Source organism: Anas acuta, chromosome 26 (assembly GCF_963932015.1).
Source record: "Anas acuta chromosome 26, bAnaAcu1.1, whole genome shotgun sequence".
NCBI lineage: Eukaryota > Metazoa > Chordata > Aves > Anseriformes > Anatidae > Anas > Anas acuta.
Window position 1 is genome coordinate 6,075,761 of NC_089004.1, and position 17,122 is coordinate 6,092,882.

Here is a 17,122-nt window from a genome sequence, read left to right on the forward strand (position 1 = left end):
GGTGCCAAAGCCACAGTGGTGCCAGCCGGGAGAGGTGTCCAAGGGGATCTCCAGGGTGTGATTTAGCATTTCTTCCCCAGTTTGGTTGCAGGACAGATCACATCTGGCTGTTTCAAAGCATGGTGTCCTCCAGCTCTGTCAATCAGGCTGTCTCCTACTGCACCTCCTCTAGCTCCTGGCACGTGCTCCAGGAGGGGTCAGGTCGTTTCACACTTTCTTGTCCAGTTCAATGACTGCAGGTGCTGCCTCTGCAGCTGGTCTGGCCACTAGCACACCTGTTCAGGAGGCTTCATCCACCCTGCTCTGGATTCACTGCTCCCCTCGTTCCCTGGCCTGAAATCACCTGCAAACCATGCTGCAATTGCTGTCTTCAGCTTGCCCCTAGCAAGGGGTGATTTGGCTAAATGCTCAGCTGAGCACCAGTCATGCTGCACTCACCCCTTCCTGGCTGTAGTCCTCAATAGAGACCGTCATCAGACTGCCACAGGTGACCCTTGTTCAAAGAGGTGACCAAATCACCGTATGAGAGGCATGGGCCTGATGCTCAGGACATCTATGTTCTTCCTACTTCTGGCTCTTTCATGGCCTCGGCTGGTGGCTGTTTCCTTCTGGCCTTCAGCTTTCCAAGTGTGTCCTATGATGGCAGCTGAGCCTATGACTTGCATGAAGAACTGCCTGACTCACAGGCTGCAATCTCGGAGAGAACTGTGCCATACAGTCCTGCATTGTTTAAAGTTGTCCTTCCTGATTGCTCTTCCTAGCCCTTAACTACCTTCATTTTCCCCTCCTGTGAGGTTGTCCCACTTTGTTGCATTGTTCCATGCTCCCTGGAGCTTGCCTGGGCTATTGTGTGCGAGGCATAAATCTGTTAGGGTTAATTCTGTGTGAAGTGCCTGCTCTGCTGAGAAGAGATTGCACGTTGCATTCTGTAGTCATAACAGGACCCTTTACTGGAAGGGGCATGAGAGAAAATTAGATGCTAAAGAAAAGATCTTTATCAACATGGGAGATAAAGAGCAAGGAGCGCCAGTCACTGAAGGTGTCTTTTCCATGCTCACAGGCTTTCAAGAACTCTCGACCTTTGCTCCAACACAAAAGCATCTGAGGGTCAGGGGCAGCCAGACCAGAGGGACTGCCACCACCTTGGGTGTCAGACCAGCCCCGTTTCCTCTGTGTGGAGCCTGGGCTGCGCGCCTGCCAGCACCCTGCTGTGCCCCACTGTTTGCCCTGAGCCCTCCAAGGCCGTTCCCTCGCGCAGTGGCTGGGGCAGGACTTGGGAGGTGGCAGCTGTGCGAGCGAGCTCACACTGGAGGGAGGGGTGCTGGGGGACGCGTGGCTCTGAAGCTGCCGCCCCACGGGACATGAGGGTTGGAAATGCCCGGGGCCTTGCGTTGTGAATCATCGAAGGGGTCACAATCACAAACCCGGCACAGAGGAGAGAAAGGTGTGACACCGTGGGAGATGGGCTGAGCTGGTCCACGGGTGATGTGGGTCACTGGGGTGACTCCCAGGCAAGGTTTTTGAGTGGAGAAGCGTTTTATGCAGCTGTTTGCTTTCTGCTTAAAGTTTTTTGCTTTTAGGAAAGTCAAGCTTTTAAAGAAAAACCACTTAAAGAAAAAAAAAATCAACCAAACTTTGCCTTTTAAGGTCATTAATGTGGTCAAGACAAGACGATAGCAAAACTTTCTCTTTCATGTTCTTGTTTTCCTTCAAATGCAGAGGCTCACTGCAGTGAACTCTATTCCTACAGAGACCCACCCACCGAATTTCAGTGAACAACAACTGTGGCTGAGACGATCCTGCCTAAGGGCTGGTCTCTTGGGCTCGGTGTCTCCCAGCTGGGGGGCCCTGCTGTGGCTCCCTCCCCAGCTCCTGGCAGTACCCCGCTGCACTAGGGATGGGATGTGCCACCGGGAGGATGACCTGCTGCAAGAGACCAGAGCAAGCATCTGCAACCAACCGTCAGGAGCAATCAGTCATATCTGAAGCGGCACAACTCCACCCTTCCTGGAGCAGAAAAACACCTGGGGGTGGTTGGACGCCCTGGCTGGTGCCCCACCAGGCCATGCAGTGGGGACAGGATGTGTGTGGGGAGGGAGGCTGGGGGACAGAGCTCCCCACAGAGCTTCACCCACTTAATCAGAATGTCTGTAAATACAAGTTTTAATCGGGGCTGTGCAGCAGCACTGCAGGAAAACCTCAACTGAAATCATTGATGTTTTATCTTGCATTCGTAGCTTGCTGTCACTCCCCCAGGGCTGATCAGAACTCAAGTGCAGGAGCTGCAGCCTGTGATGCCTGCCCAGTGATGTAACCTGCTGTCCCCTACAGCACCTCCAGCTTTGCCCTAACGCTTCTCTGTTCAAAATGCATTTGCGTCTCTCTTTCCATGGTTCTTTTTTCCATCAGTTGCATGGAGTTTGGCTGGGCAAAAATTAGAAATGTGTAAGGTCCAGCTTTTAAAAATTACTTGGTAAATAAAACTACTTCTGTCACGCTGCCTACACAAGTAGCTTGCATTGGAGTCAGCAGGCTGTACCTGCCACTTGGTAGAGCTTGAAGGTCAAACATATAAATAAGTTTAGACAGGTATGAGAGAGATTTTGTGAATGATAAATCTGTTGACAACTGTTAATTGCAGTGGTCCGGATGCATCATCTGCTGACTGCCTGATGCTGCCAGAGGCTGGCCAGGGAAAGGGTTGCTTTCTTGCCTTCTTCTTGGCCTCTTTCCTGCATGTGATGCTGAGCTGAAGCAGCATGATGCAGCAGCTAAGCATGATGCTGAGCTGCCTGAACCTGGCCTGGTGCAGGGAACCCTTGCACAGCTGCTCCCACTGATGTTTCTCAGGGCATTGGGACAGGACAGTGAGCAGCACCAAAGGGAGGTGGGGTGTGGCTGTGGCTGCTGCAGCCAGACCCCCCACCCCTCCATCTCCAGAGCTGTCCTGGAGCCTGACACCCTCCTGGGAGCAGGGCAAGAGTGCCCAGGTGCCCTGCCATGCTGCAAGCTGCTCATCTCTGGGTGCCCCTGTCTGCAATGGCACTCTTGCCTTCCTGCAGGCTGCAGAGGGCTTTGCGGCTTCTTTTATGGAGCTGCTTCATCTCAGCATCTGAGGACACCTGCATGGCCACAGCTCTGGCAGAGGGTCCAGGAGGTGGCTGATGGCCCCTGCACCTCCCCGGTCCTTCCAAGGCCAGCACTTGGCAGCTATCAGGCAGATTCAAGTAACTTGTGGTCTCGATCTGCAGGAAAGAGATGACAAATGTTGCAGGACAGCATGTCCCTCCTCTGCCCCTTCATTTCAAGGAAAGAACATCTGAACTGAAACGGCAGTGAAGGAGACGTATCAAGATGAAGCTCAGCTGGTGCCTGTGCAGATAGCAACGGGGAGCCACTGCAGAACAACAGGAACTTGTCCCCCAGTGGTGCCCTGCTGAGGGGGAGCCTCAGTGCCCTCAAGCAAAGCTGGGGACATCCCTGTGGGGGCTGGGAGCAGCAGCTCTGTGGCAGGCACGGGGGCTGGGTTTGTGCAAGGCCCTGCTGCGGACCAGCCGCATGGGGCAAGGGGACCCACGGGTGCTGGGGTGCAGCTTTTACCTAACCAGACAGTTACCTATTGCGGACGTGCTGTAGAACCGTGGCGAGCTTCACAGGTACCTGGTCCCCTCTTCTACTAAAAGGCCGAACAAGCCAGAGGCTAGGGCAGAGCAAGGAATGGGGTTTTATTTTACTGGAACATCTCTTTACAAAGTAATCAGCCCTGCTTTTCGTGTAGCACCTGGCGTGCTCGTGGAAGGGGCACAAGGACGAGCCTGTGATATTTGGCTGGTTGAGCGTGCCCAGCACCCCTTTGGAGGGTGCACGGAGCCTTCCCAGTGCTCATCTGCCTCCTGCCATCAAAACCATTTGCCTCCCACCTGCACCATGCTCTCTGCAGATCTCCCTGGCAAAGAGCTCACTCCTGCCAGCCATCTCCTTTCTAAGGCTGCTAATTCTGCCAGTTATTGGAGAAGCTGCTCTGGACCCTTGGGATCTTTTTAGGGATTTCCTGCCAACTGTCCTCTGCCTACAGGAGCAGACGTGTTTGCTGGAGGCCCAACCTGAAGCAAGAACGACGCGGAAGGATGTACAAGAGTCGCATTGGCCCTTTTGATTCCGGTGCTGTGCTGGGAGTGTCTGTCCAGCCCCTTTGGGAGTGAGCTCTGGGTGCTGAAGGTGTGCCCTTGAACTCCTCTCCTCTGGCCTGCACTGTGCTCACAGCCCAGCCTTCCTGCTGATTTCTGCTCCCTCAAGCTTGGGGTCTGCTGACTTTATCAGCATGAGCTTATTGTACTGGGTCTGGCTGGGCTGTTAACCTTCCCTGCAGCAGCCCATACAGTGCTGTGCTCTGACCTCTGCTGACAGAAAAGCCCAAACTGCCAGCAGAAAGGGCCACCATGGAGGACCGAGCCCTCAGCTCTCAATGAGAACCATTCTTGCTTGCACGAGTTCCTGCAGCAGGAGCCCCCTTTGCATTTTCCACTTGCCCATGTCATGACCCAGGCTAGGACCTCTCTGTTCCTCAAGCAGGGGCTGGCTCCCAGGATCCCTGCTCGCCATGCCAGTGGGAGAAAGCAGAAAGCAGAAAACTGGGGGCCTCTCCCTGACTTTGTGCCAGTCTAGAGTGAGAACAAAGGTGAAAGCAGACAGCAGGGCAAAGCTTCTGCCATGATCCTGAGCTGAAAGATGCTCTTTTCTCTATGTCTCTTTGCATCTGTTGGGTGGGTCCATCCTGCCAGAGAAATGTGGTTGATGTTGTAACTTCCCTTTTTTCACTTCGGTAGGTGGAAATCTCACTTATTTCATACAAGGAGCTCTCCCCACTACCTACTCTGTGCTGGGCCTTGGACGAGCAGCTGGAGAGCACTGCTGGCTGCTGAGCCTCCCTCCTGCAGCGAGAGCCTCGGGCCAGCCGTGACAGGTGAGTCACGAGGCAAACAACAGCTGGGCTGGGAATAAGGTGTTGCAAGAACACATCTCCAGTCAGGTTTTGCAGACATAGGGAATGATCAGTGGTAGATGTTAATGCTGCAGTCAGGTCAGGACCCCGGGCTTCTGGTCCCAGCCATGGCACCATGCCCCTTCTGCAACGCGAGGCAAGAGGCAGCAGCTTTGTGCCTCAGTTTCCCTGCATGGACCTAGGCAGTGGGAAGACCCTGACCCATCTCTAGCAGATGCTTGGAGAGCAGAAGGTGGAGTGTGCAGCACCAGGGCACAAGTAAGGCTTTGACCAGCTGGTTTCCTTTGAGCTGGGAGTAGCTGAGCCCCAGCTTCAAACACCCAGGTGCCTGGACTTGCTGCTTCGATAGGACAGGACTTGGGAGCCCAGAAGATTGCATGGGAGCATGGAGCTTCCTCTTGGAGAAGGATGAGTCTGGGCACGGGTGGTGCGCAGGGCACTCGATGATGGGGCAGTTGCTCTCAGCCAGGCTCAGGAGTGAATTTCACGCCACAAAAGGCAAAGCTGTTAGTGCCTCGGCTGTCTGGGTGCTCCTGCTAGCGTTTGGCTTTGATCAAACCAACGGATCCCACCCTCTCATTTCTCCTTACTGAGAAATGTTGACAGCTGCCAGAGACCATGTCAATACTCTAGTTCACAACAGGAAACTTTATTAAACAACAGGAAGCCCATGCTCACGCGTGGCCTTACAAAACACCTCACCCTTCTCTCCCATTGCTCTTTCAGTGCCGCAGGGCTGGCAGACAGGGGTCTAACTCTCATCTCCACGCTGGGCAGAGCTGCTGGCCTCAGGGGCAGACTCACACCTGCCTCCAGCCCTCAAACAGAAGGTCTGCCCTGCTCCCAACGCCACTTCGACCCTTGCTCCGTTGTGCATCCCTCGGCTGCTGACATAGGCTTGGAAGATGGATGGCCCAGGGCTGAGCTGGCTGGTGAATCGCTCCTTCCCCTTTCCACTGGGCTCTGCTCAATATCCTGAGCTCAGATTGGACCTCCTCGACAGGAAAGGTTCCTGCTTGCAGCTGGCTGCCATGAGGAATGTGAACATCATCCTGCAGCACTATAACTTCACAGGAAAGCTGACCAACCGGCAGTCCCGGGACGAGGGCATGGGCCTCATCCGCACAACCTTTGTCATCATCAGCTGCATCATCATCCTGGAGAACCTGCTCGTGCTGCTGGCCATCCTGCGGTGCCTGCGAGCCCGGCGCTGGGTCTACTCCTGCATTGCCAGCATCACCGTGAGCGACCTGCTTGCAGGCGTTGCCTACCTTTCTAATCTCTGCCTCTCAGGCAAGAAGACCTTCCAGCTTTCACCTCAGCTCTGGTTCCTCCGGGAAGGCATCCTCTTCATCGCGCTGGCTGCTTCCACCTTCAGCTTGCTTGTGACGGCCATTGAGCGCTACAGTGCCATGGTAAGGCCAATTGCTGAGAACGAAGCCAGCAAGACCCTGCGCTTGCGCGGGCTCATTATCTCCTGCTGGCTTCTGGCCTTCATTATTGGGCTGCTTCCGCTGCTGGGCTGGAACTGTCTGTGCGACTTCAATGCCTGCTCTGTCCTCCTGCCTCTCTACTCCAAGAACTACATCCTCTTCTCTGTGGTCATGTTCAGCATCATCCTCCTGGGGATCATCGGCCTCTACATCTCCATCTTCCAGCTGGTCCAGGCCAGTTCTAAGCAAACCACTTCTCGGCACAGCCGCAAACGATCCCTGCGCTTGCTCAAGACTGTGCTGATGATCCTGGGTGCCTTCATCATTTGCTGGAGCCCTCTCTTTGCCCTGATGCTCTTTGATGTGTTTTGTGAGACACAAACCTGCAGACTCCTCCACAGCCTGGACTGGACCTTGGCTCTGGCCATGCTCAACTCGGGCGTTAACCCCATCATTTACTCCCTCCGCAGCGTGGAGGTGCGCCGTGCTGTGGGAAGCCTGCTGTGCTGCTGCTGCCTCAGGGTTGGGCTTTGCAAGCCTGGGGACTGCCTGGTCATCACAGACATCAACTCTGGCTCATCCACAGAGAGCTCCCTGCGCTACCGGGAGAGCTTCCGCAGCTCTGTGGCTCTGAATGCCCGGCCCAGAGCACCTCTCTCCAGCAACTCCAGCATGATGAGCAACCTCCCCAGCCTCTGAGAGGCCATGGGGAGAGAAGAGATGGCCAGACAGCCCACCAGGACTTCACGCTGCTGGTTCTGGCCTGTCAGAACTGTCTGATGTTCAGCTTGGGCTCACCGAGTGCTGCCTCACTTCAGCTGTTAACCGTGGCCAGGCTTCCCAGCCCCTTTTGACCAGGACGTTGCTTCGTTGTGGGTGCAGCATGGGAACAATCATTGCTGCCCCAATGGGATATGGGCATGGTCTGGGATCGATGCCATGCTGAGACAACTGCTGTGCCCAGCTTCCAGGTGGGCCCTGCTCTGTGTGTGCACGGACATAGGTGCTGTACCTGCCCCAATTTTGCCCCAAGACACGATGAGGGATGGGATGGCTACCCCCATCTAGACTGCCCCAACCCTTTAGGGTCAGGCTAGGCTGTTAGTGCTGCCCCAGCATGTCATGCAGGGCTGGAGGTGACACCTGAGTCTTCTCCTGTAGCTTATAGACTCTGGAGTCACTGCAGTGGGCACAGCTGCTGGAAAGGAATGTGGGCTTGATGTCTTCGCAGGGAGTCAGGAACTGGGTTTGCAAGTGAAAATGTGCGTGGCTGGGGTCACCTCAGAGGTCCCTGGCCAGGAGCCACGTGCCCACCTGCTGTGCAGCACAAACCTCTCACAGGACCGGCAAAGGGCAGCAGCAGCAGCCTCATCCCTTGCAGGAGTGCAGAGGTGGGCACTGTGCCCAGCCAAGCGCTGTGACTGTTTCTGGCCTGGAAGCAAGAAGAGCTCTGCTGTGCCTCTGGGCACGGGTCTGCACCTGCACTGACAGCCCTAGCACCACCGTGTGCAACGGGAGGTACGACAGGATGATGACTCTGGTGTCTGGTGCCACCATGGCATCTGGCCAAACCCTTTGGGTAAGAGCAGAGCAGCTGCAGTGCCATGTGGGTTGTGCTCCACCAAAACCAAGTTCCTTGCACAGCGGCAGTGCCCATTACGGTAGGCACTGCCAGGAGGCTGAGCAGCAGCTTCCAGATGCCTTTGTGTCCTATTGTCTCCAGTGGGGTCTGGATTACACCTGAACGTAAGCAGCATGATTCGTTTCCTCTTCCTTTCTGGGACAAAAAGGCTGCATCCTTCCAGGAACCTTTCTGAAAAAGAACATTTTGCAACAGAACAGATTTGCAAGAATCACTTCAACGGCCTGGAACTGTGTCATCACCTTGAGGGCAGAGTGGGGTGGAGCCTGCCCCAAGCCCTGTGAAGTTCAGCACAGCTGGGGAAAGGAATCCCAGCAGCTCGGAGCTCTCCCGCATCTGGAAAAGGGGAATAACCCACGCTCTGTCCTGGGGGTCATCACCATTAGAGAAGGAAGGGCCCCGGGAAGCCGGGCTCACAGCGGTCACCCCTCTCCCTCTGCCGCCGCAGAGCTGGGCGCTGGGCTGGGCCCGGCCGAGCAGCGCCGCCGGCACCGGGAGGGCGAGACCAGGCCCGGAAAAACGCCGGGCCCCGGAACGGCCCCGGAACGGCCCCGCGCCCGCCGGGGGCTCGCCCCGCTCCCCGCGGCTGCCCCCGCTCCTCCTCCCGGCCGGGGGAAAGCAGGCCCCTCCGTCCGCAATAAACCGTGCTGAAAGCCCCGCTCGCTCCGCCTTTATTTTCGTCCGCCAGGCGCCGCCCGGGCCCGCGGGCTGCAGGGGGCCGGGTCCCGCCGCGGGAGGCCGGGCGGGGAAGGCCCGGGACGGGCGGAGGCCCCCTGCAGGCCGCCCCCGTGCCCCCGAACTACAGCTCCCGGCGCGCCCCGCGGCCGGGCGGTGCGCGTGGCGTCACGGCGCTCCGTGCGTGTGGCGTGACGTCACGCCGCTCCGTGCCGGGCCGTGCGTGCCGGGGCCGCAGCGGCGGGCGGGGGCCGGGGCCGCGGCGATGCTGGAGGAGGCGGGCGAGGTGCTGGAGTCGGTGCTGAAGGCCTCGTGCCTGCCGCTCAGCTTCCTGCTCTTCGTGCCCGCCGTGCTCCTGCTGCTGGGCCCGCCGCCCGCCGCCGAGGCCGCCCACGAGTTCACGGTGTACCGCATGCAGCAGTACGAGCTGGGCGGGCAGCCCTACGGTGAGGCGGGGCCCGCTCCTCCGCCACGGGGAGAGGGGAGGCGCCGCGGGGGGGGGGGAGGAGGAGGAGGCCTGGGGGGGTCCCGGCGCGGCTCAGCCTCGCCGCCCGGCCCCGCTCGGTCCCCGCAGGCTCCGGTCCGGGGGCTGAGCCCCGCGCCGCCGCCGCGGGCAGAGCGGCCGCGGCCATCTCGTGCGGCCGGGGGCTGGGCCGCGAGCTCCGCTTTCTTCCCTCGCCCGCGGCTCCGTGCCCGGGCCGGTTCCGCTGCGCCTCGTCCGTCCCAGCTGCGCCTCGCGGCTGCAGCGCCGCCTGCTGGGGAGGCCTCCTGCGGTTCTTCCCTCGTGTTGGCCTCGGCCTCCGGTTCTTCTGGCTGTCTGTGGCCTGCCGCTTGTGCGAGGCCTTCCCTCGAGTCCGAGCCGTGACCTGCTCTGGGAATCTCGGCAGTGCCGTAACTCTCAGCCCCCACCCCCTCGTCCTTGCCAGCTCAGAACCAAGCATTTTATCTGAGTCTTCTGCAGACGTTTGTTCTGTGTCGGGGCACGCATTCTGCCTGTGAGTGGCTCTTCCGTGGTGGCTGTTCTGTGGCCTAAGTTTCAGACTCCTGATGACAGTTGAGAATTGCAGGCACACGTTTATTTTATGCTCAGTCTCTAGATCTTTCAGGGCTTCGTAAGATTAAACATCAGCAGAAGTTATGAAATGCAAGCCGTGCCCGCACGCTTTGTGAATACAACAGATTCTACTTCTGAATATCTGAAATTATTTCTGGGTTCTGCCATCACAGTATCTCTAACTGTGTCCACATTTTGAAAGCTCCGTTGTTGAGAACATCACTGAATCACAGTTTGCATTGTTTAGGCATCGTTGTTTGGGGATGATGGAGTAGTTATCCATATTATGAATTGTTCCTGTGGTCTGAGGGGCTTGTAATTAATACTTGTTTGTTTCGTGGAGTGTGAGCTCTGTGTGGAGACTTCAGTGTGCGTTACCTCTTTGTGTGTGTGGCCCTCACTGATACCATGCAGTGGAAGTACAAGTCCTTTCTTGGTTTAGCTGATTTGACCTTTGATGAGATCAAACTAGTGTTAGAGTCCTGCTGAGCCACATTTAAACCTAGCTGTTAGTGGCTGCCTGCTTTGGCGTAGTCTGAGATGCCTTCTGGAGCACCTTATCTTACCTTGCCTGTTTATGACCTCAGTGTGATGAAGTCTTCAATGTAGGTGCCAGGATTGCGGGAGAAGAAAGTGGTTCAGAGCATTTTAAATTGTAGGGTAGCTTTGAACATGCCTGACTATACCAGACGCTCTTCTCTTGTGGTCCTCTCTTCCAAAACGCTGGAGCTGCTGGCAAGCTTCTGGCCTGCTGTTGTGTCAAGTACTGTACTGTTACGTGGGTGACTCAAGATGCTGAAGTTGAGAGCAGGAGGCAGTTTTGATTTTGTCTGTTACGGAGGCATTCTGGTGGATGATCGAGAACATCCCTTTGAATGGATGTGGGGTGGCTTTGTTGTGTCCTTTCACAGACAGAAAAGACAGACCTGTTGTCCCCCTTGGACAAGGGGAAGAGATGAACTTAGCTTGCTGCAGATCCTAGCTGCTCTGAAGTTTGTTGGGCTGTGACCAAGACTGTTTTGAGAAGGAGCTAGGCACAGCAAAGGGGATGTGATGAAATCGCTTCCTAAACCTCCCCCTGCTTTCTCTCTGCAGGCACCAGGAGTGCCGTGCTTAACACGGAGGCCCGCACAGTAGAAGCGGATGTGCTCAGCCGCCGCTGTGTCATGATGCGGCTGGTGGATTTCTCCTATGAGCAGTACCAGAAGGCTCTTCGCCAGTCAGCTGGGGCTGTGGTGATCATCTTGCCACGGTCTATTTCTTCTGTCCCACAGGATGTCGTAAGGGTAAATCAAACAAACAAACAAACAAAAAAAACAACAACAATGTTCCTTTTCTCTTCTGGTTGGAGATGTATTTGAGGGGGAGGGGAGGCTTGGATTGCTGCAGGACTGAAAGTTCCTGTTGTAATGCATGGCAGATCACATTCTGATTTTGAAACTGACCTTTCTCTCTGATTTTGTTTCTCTGCTCTCTTGCACGTTTAGCAGATACTAATTTTTTTGTCTCGCTTAAATCCTCAGCAATTCATGGAGATAGAGCCAGAAATGCTTGCTATGGAAACCATTGTGCCAGTCTACTTTGCAGTGGAAGATGAAGAGCTGCTATCTATCTATGAACAAACACGGGCTGCTTCTGCATCACAGGGATCTGCCTCAGCTGCGGAAGGTGAGTTCTAGTGGGGGAAAAGTTTACAGGAAGACGGTCCTGATCCGACCTGCAGGAGCAATCTTCTGTATTGTATGCACCGTAGCCCAGCATTCTGTTGCCTTTATGTTTATTCTGTCTTTGTTAAAGTTCTCTGAGGTCTACTGGAATAAAAACATGGTGTAAGAGTGTCTTATTCTGGACCACAAGTCACTTCAGTGCTTCCTTGTGTTCCCCACTACAGTATTAGTGGCCTGCTGATCATGATGAGCTTTAAGTCTGTTGGAGAAAAGTTTTTGGTTTAGCTAGTTTGAAACATGGGGATTTCAGAACAGAATGAAAGTGTAAGGTCACCAGGATCCCACATTGGTACATAAACACAAGTGACAGGGATAAAGTGCCTTAAAACTAATCTCTCCAGTGCTCGGTTAGCAAGGAAGATAAAGGGACAAAACTTCCCCAGCTGTACCTGTCTTTTTTGTTCTAGTTTTGCTGCACACTGCAACTGCCAATGGCTTCCAGATGGTGACCAGTGGGGCTCAGAGCAAAGCCATCAATGACTGGCTTATACCCAGCGTAGAGGTGAGTTCTGAATAGATCCAAACTGGAGATACTGGTGTGACGCCACCTTTACAGAGACCTCATCAGGCATTTGGACTAATGGGGGAAGTCAGGGGATTCTCCTCCAGTGTCTGAAGTATCTCAGAACTGAGACCACTGGAGAGTCATGCAAGGGGAGATGCTGAGTGACGCTGATCCCATTCCTCCGCAGGGAAGGCTGACGGGGCTGGGTGGAGAAGATCTACCCACTGTTGTGATAGTTGCGCACTATGATTCCTTCGGAGTGGCCCCAGTGAGTATTTTTTCCTGCAGCTCTCTTCCTGTCTGTGCCTTTTTCCCCTGTGGCCTCAGACCCTGTTTATTTTTTTTTCTTGGTCTTAAGGACCAGGGGTAGTTCTAAGTGGGGCGTGGTGGTGTGTTAAAGGCAGGGTTGCTACTTTTTGTCCCGCTTTGTCCTGCAGTGGCTGTCACACGGTGCTGACTCCAATGGCAGTGGTATTTCAGTGCTGCTGGAATTAGCCAGGCTGTTCTCACGGCTCTACACTTACAGACGAACTCATGCTGGGTAAGCCATTGCCCTCTTCTTGGTTGAATGTATGTAGCTGAGATCAGGTAAAGAAGGGCTTTTTCTCTAGACCCCTAGCAGTCGTTTACTTCCTTCCCTGTTTTGCTGTCTTCCAAGCACAGCAGTTGTTAAAGGCTGAGCTCTTTCCTTTGGTTTCTTTAAGGTAGATCTACATAACTGTAGAGGAAAGTGGAGGGAATGATGTGAGAACTAGATTCCATCCTCAAGCACTGGGAACTCCTCTACTTTGCCCCTGTCTTGCCACTACCTTCCTATGTGGCATGTAGGAAGCATTTGTTAATGGGCAGTTTGCCTTGGATGTTGGGTGCTAACTGTTGTGATTTCACCCCACCTCTAAGTCTGAATAAATCAGTTCTGTAGCCATGAAGTGTCGTGTGCTAACACTTTCCCGTTGTCTTTGATGGGCAGGTATAACTTACTATTCTTTGCATCTGGAGGTGGCAAGTTTAATTATCAAGGAACCAAGCGATGGCTGGAAGACAATTTGGACCACACTGGTGAGTTAAGGAGCTGACATTCCAGTATGTTCCCTGGCAAGGCCTCTTAATATCATTGTGATAAGTGTCTCATATGCCAGAATCCTCTTGTGCAGGCCCGTGTGTGTGTCTCTATGAAACTCCGAGCACAAAGCATAGCCTGAAAGTTTTTGGATTTTTCTGTTGCAGATTCCAGCCTGTTGCAGGACAATGTAGCATTTGTTCTCTGCCTTGACACTCTAGGCCGAGGCAATAGCCTTCATCTTCATGTCTCCAAGCCTCCCAAAGAAGGGACCTTACAGCATGCGTTTCTGAGAGAACTGGAGCTGGTAATGAAAAGCATGTTGGGCAGGTGGGAACTTGGGACTTAACCATGGGGAGCTGCAGCTCTCTGTGATAGAAAGGGAGTAAGACATGACCAAAGAGCGCGCCGCTGAAATATTTTGTATGTTGCTTCCGGTCACTTGATTTGGAGCGAAAGCATCGTCACACCACAGTGCTGAATGAAGCACAGTAGATCTGCATTTCCTGCTGTGCTTCCTTATGGGTTGTGGCTTGCAAAAGCTACCCAGGTGATTTCTGTAGTGACATTAAGACATTTTTTTTAATGACATTAGCTGCATCTTACAGGTCAAGTATATTTACCGTTGGTAGCCAAAAAATAAAAAAGAATTGGGTATAGATGGATTGGACTGTCCAAGATGGGATAGTGCAGTGGAAAGCATGACACCCTTGAATGGCTTGGCCTTTCCCTCAGGTTGTTGCCAGCCAGTTCCCAGAAGTGAAGTTTTCCATGGTGCACAAGAAGATAAACTTGGCTGAGGACATGCTGGCATGGGAACACGAGCGTTTTGCGATCCGACGCTTGCCAGCGTTCACCATCTCCCATTTGGAGAGCCACCGGGACAGTCTGCGCAACAGCATCATGGACAGGAGGTTAGAGGCCTTGGGGAAGGCTGCAGCTGAAATCCCGCCCCTAAAAGCAAATTGGCCTTGTGGTGGTACTGTTCTGACAGTCACAGGATGGGGGAGAAAACACGGGGAGTTAGGCTCTGGATTAAGTCTTATGCATAATGCAGTTCAAAAGGGTGGTGGCTGGAGGAAGCTGGTCCTATTGACAAGTGCATAATCCCCCCTTTTTCTTTAGGGCACGAGTAGACACTAAGGCACTAACCAGGAACACTAGGATCATTGCTGAGGCTTTGACAAGGGTCATCTACAACTTGACAGACAAGGTAAGAGCTGCCCATCCTGCAGTGCTAGCCAGGCTTGTCCTGCCCAGCGAGGCTTGCTCTCACTGGCAGCCTCTTTTTTCCCTTGCAGGGAGCACCTGCAGATCTGCAGATCTTCACAGATCAGATGGTAAGCACAGCGTGTTTTTGTAACCTGTGGAGAGGAGGGAGTAGGAGCTTGGGAGAGTTCTGGTCTCAGCACATGTGATGAACTCCCTTTCTTTGGTGATATTTTTCTGCAGCAGATCCAGCAGGAGCAACTTGAATCAGTGATGGACTGGCTGAGCAGTCAGCCCAGGGCTGCTCAGCTGATTGATAAAGACAGCACCTTTCTCAGCACCTTAGAATATTATATGGGTCGCTACCTGAAAGATGTCAAACAGCATCATGTAAAGGCAGACAAACGGTAAGAAGAGAGATGAAAGAACCAGCTGGGGCATGTAAACTCACCCCTCCCTCCAACGAGTCTTGACTCTGAGCTGCGGCTTTTCTGACTTCTTGGTATATGGCTAGAAGTGATTGCTTCTTTCTGCTCTCCTGTCAGTTCTGGTTCGTGCTCTGTTTTGCTAGAGAAAGCTCTTTATCATTCAACACAGTAACAAGCCTCAGCAGTTCCCTCCATCTGAAGAGCTTGTTTTTTCCCTGCTTTGGTTCCACCCTTTCCGCTCTGAGTGCTGCTTCTCTTTGCAGGAAAGAACTAAGGTCCCTTAGAAAGCTTTCTTTGTGAAGAGGCAGCTTCCTTCCTGTCTAACCTGCTTCGGTTAAGGCAGTTTCATGAACCTAGCAAGGCGTTGTCTGTGTGCCTCTTAAACGATCAGCATGTTCAGAATTTCATCCTTGGGCTTCTACCTCTATAAAAACAAAAACCTGACGACAAAAATAAGTTCCAAACGGTTAGGCGAGATCATACCACCTGTCTGTCGTTGGGTTAACTTACTGGGAGCAGAGGTCTGGGCTGTTCTTACTGCACTGTCTAGAAATGCAATGTGTCCTGAAGAATTTCTGCTTTCCACAGGGACCCAGAGTTTGTTTTCTATGACCAGCTGAAACAGGTGATGAATGCGTACAGGTATGGCCCTTGGGCACGTTGGGCTGTGGTCTGTCTCTGTGGCAGTAACTGTTGTAGCAATTTCATGTGTTGTTTCTTTATGGCAGGGTAAAGCCAGCGATCTTTGACCTCCTCCTGGCTGTCTGTATTGCAGCCTACCTTGGTGTTGCCTACGTTGCAGTGCAGGTAGGAGAAAAGAAGCAGGAAATGAACTTTATTTTCCTCTTAAATCCAATTAGCCACAGTGACTGGGAATCTCAGTGTTTGCTTGGTTCACTGTTATATTCTTGAAACTGCTAGCATCAGTGGTACAGGTGGCACAAACATTTTTGTAAGCCACCATTTTCTGTACAACCTCAGTTAACTGGCTTTGTTATAGTGATTCCTTAATTCCTCTTAATTAACTAAGTCCCATTCTGTCCTCACATTGAGAGTGCTTGTAGATGATGCAAACGAGGAATTGCATTTGTGCATTATTACTGTTTTAAGCCTTCTATTAAACTTTCAATCCTTGTGTAGAGCAGAGTAATTTTTATTAAAACTTAAAAGGACTCACGGCTACTTATTTTCCTTCCGTTTCCAGCATTTTGGCCTCCTTTACAAGATGATACAGAGATTATCCCTTAAAACCAAGCAGCAGTGAAGCAACAAGTCATGATCCTTACAGCAGCACTGAGCCATCGGTGAGCCCATCAGGAACCTTCTGCCTTCCAGTGAATCCTGCTGTTTCTGTTCCTCTCTCTCCTCTTTACTACTCTAGAGAGGGGAGGAAGGCAGAAAGAAAATGAAATTTCAACTCCTGTGCACCTTTCAGGTGCTTTTTTTCCACTTACTTGCACCATGCCTGTTTTACTTTGCTTTTTTGCAAGGGAGAAGCTCAGACTTCAGACGTTTGTGCAGTTGTTTAAATGCTGAACAGCTGATGCTGAGCAGCTTTTATGAGGGTAGAACAAAGTCCAGCACATTCAAGGACATACGTGCCGTACAGCCAACTTGGAAGCTGAAACTACAGAGCAGATGTATTACCTCTGCCCAGCAAACAAGGACTCAGAGCACTTGCTTAAAAGAAAAGAAAATGTGCATATGCAAATTAAAGAGAATGCTGTTAGTATGTTTTCTTATGGCACCTCTTCCTTAAGTTTGCTGCCTGGCTTTAGGAAGGTGTGCTGAGCAAGCCGTATCTCCAGCAAGCATCTTTTTGCATTTTGTTTAGACAGTGCAATAACTCATTCCCTTTTCAGAGGTGCACTGTAAACAGTTTTGACTGTTATAGAGGGAATGAGGAAAGAGTGTTAAAACGGGTTCCTGCAGTAGGGTTCTTACCAGGACATATTGTCCTGCCTCTATTGGAGGATGCATTTTGCTGTGTACTTGATTTCTCTTAAAGCTTGCCCTTGAACAGTTTGCTGCTGCCACCACTCTGTGCTAAACTCTTGCATGGTTTTTAAGAGGTGTTCTACAGTCCCAAATGCTGCAGGACCATGTTTTGTGGTGTTCCATGTATTTAGTCAAGCTGGTTTTATTAATAGCAAGAGCAGCACAGTTCAAGCTGAGCTCTGGTTAATTATTGTTCCTCAGTTTACGCTTCCAGATGGTTCTGGGTTTTGGGCTGTTTTGCTGTGTCCACCTGCATCTCAGGGTCTCATTTCACATTTTTCAGCTCTGTTATTTCTGAAAACACGGTTCCTGGCCTGCATGTATACACAAATTTCCAAAGTGCTTGTCACTGTCTCCTTTCATACTCTGCCGCTAGTATGTAAAAAGGG

The 17,122-nt window shown here is 52.8% G+C and overlaps 2 protein-coding genes across 3 annotated transcripts; both read left to right on the forward strand.

Moving 5' to 3' along the window:
* The first annotated feature begins 4,827 nt into the window (after positions 1-4,827).
* On the forward strand, positions 4,828-8,734 carry S1PR4 (sphingosine-1-phosphate receptor 4). Its single transcript, XM_068661867.1, has 2 exons — positions 4,828-4,963; positions 5,729-8,734. The coding sequence occupies exon 2, from the start codon at positions 5,908-5,910 to the stop codon at positions 7,132-7,134; it is 1,227 nt and encodes a 408-aa protein (XP_068517968.1). The 5' UTR covers positions 4,828-4,963; positions 5,729-5,907; the 3' UTR covers positions 7,135-8,734.
* Positions 8,735-8,930: 196 nt separating this feature from the next.
* NCLN (nicalin) lies at positions 8,931-16,467 on the forward strand. 2 transcript variants are annotated; one of them, XM_068661862.1, is made up of 16 exons: positions 8,931-9,198; positions 10,902-11,092; positions 11,330-11,474; positions 11,941-12,035; positions 12,226-12,306; positions 12,476-12,579; positions 13,009-13,097; positions 13,266-13,405; positions 13,834-14,012; positions 14,224-14,311; positions 14,400-14,438; positions 14,551-14,714; positions 15,324-15,377; positions 15,464-15,542; positions 15,940-16,039; positions 16,226-16,467. In XM_068661862.1, the coding sequence occupies exons 1-15, from the start codon at positions 9,018-9,020 to the stop codon at positions 15,997-15,999; spliced, it is 1,689 nt and encodes a 562-aa protein (XP_068517963.1). In that variant the 5' UTR covers positions 8,931-9,017; the 3' UTR covers positions 16,000-16,039; positions 16,226-16,467. The 2 variants fall into 2 exon arrangements, with proteins under 2 accessions (XP_068517963.1, XP_068517962.1); XM_068661861.1 differs by having other exon boundaries at positions 8,932-9,198; positions 15,940-16,467.
* Positions 16,468-17,122: the final 655 nt, after the last annotated feature.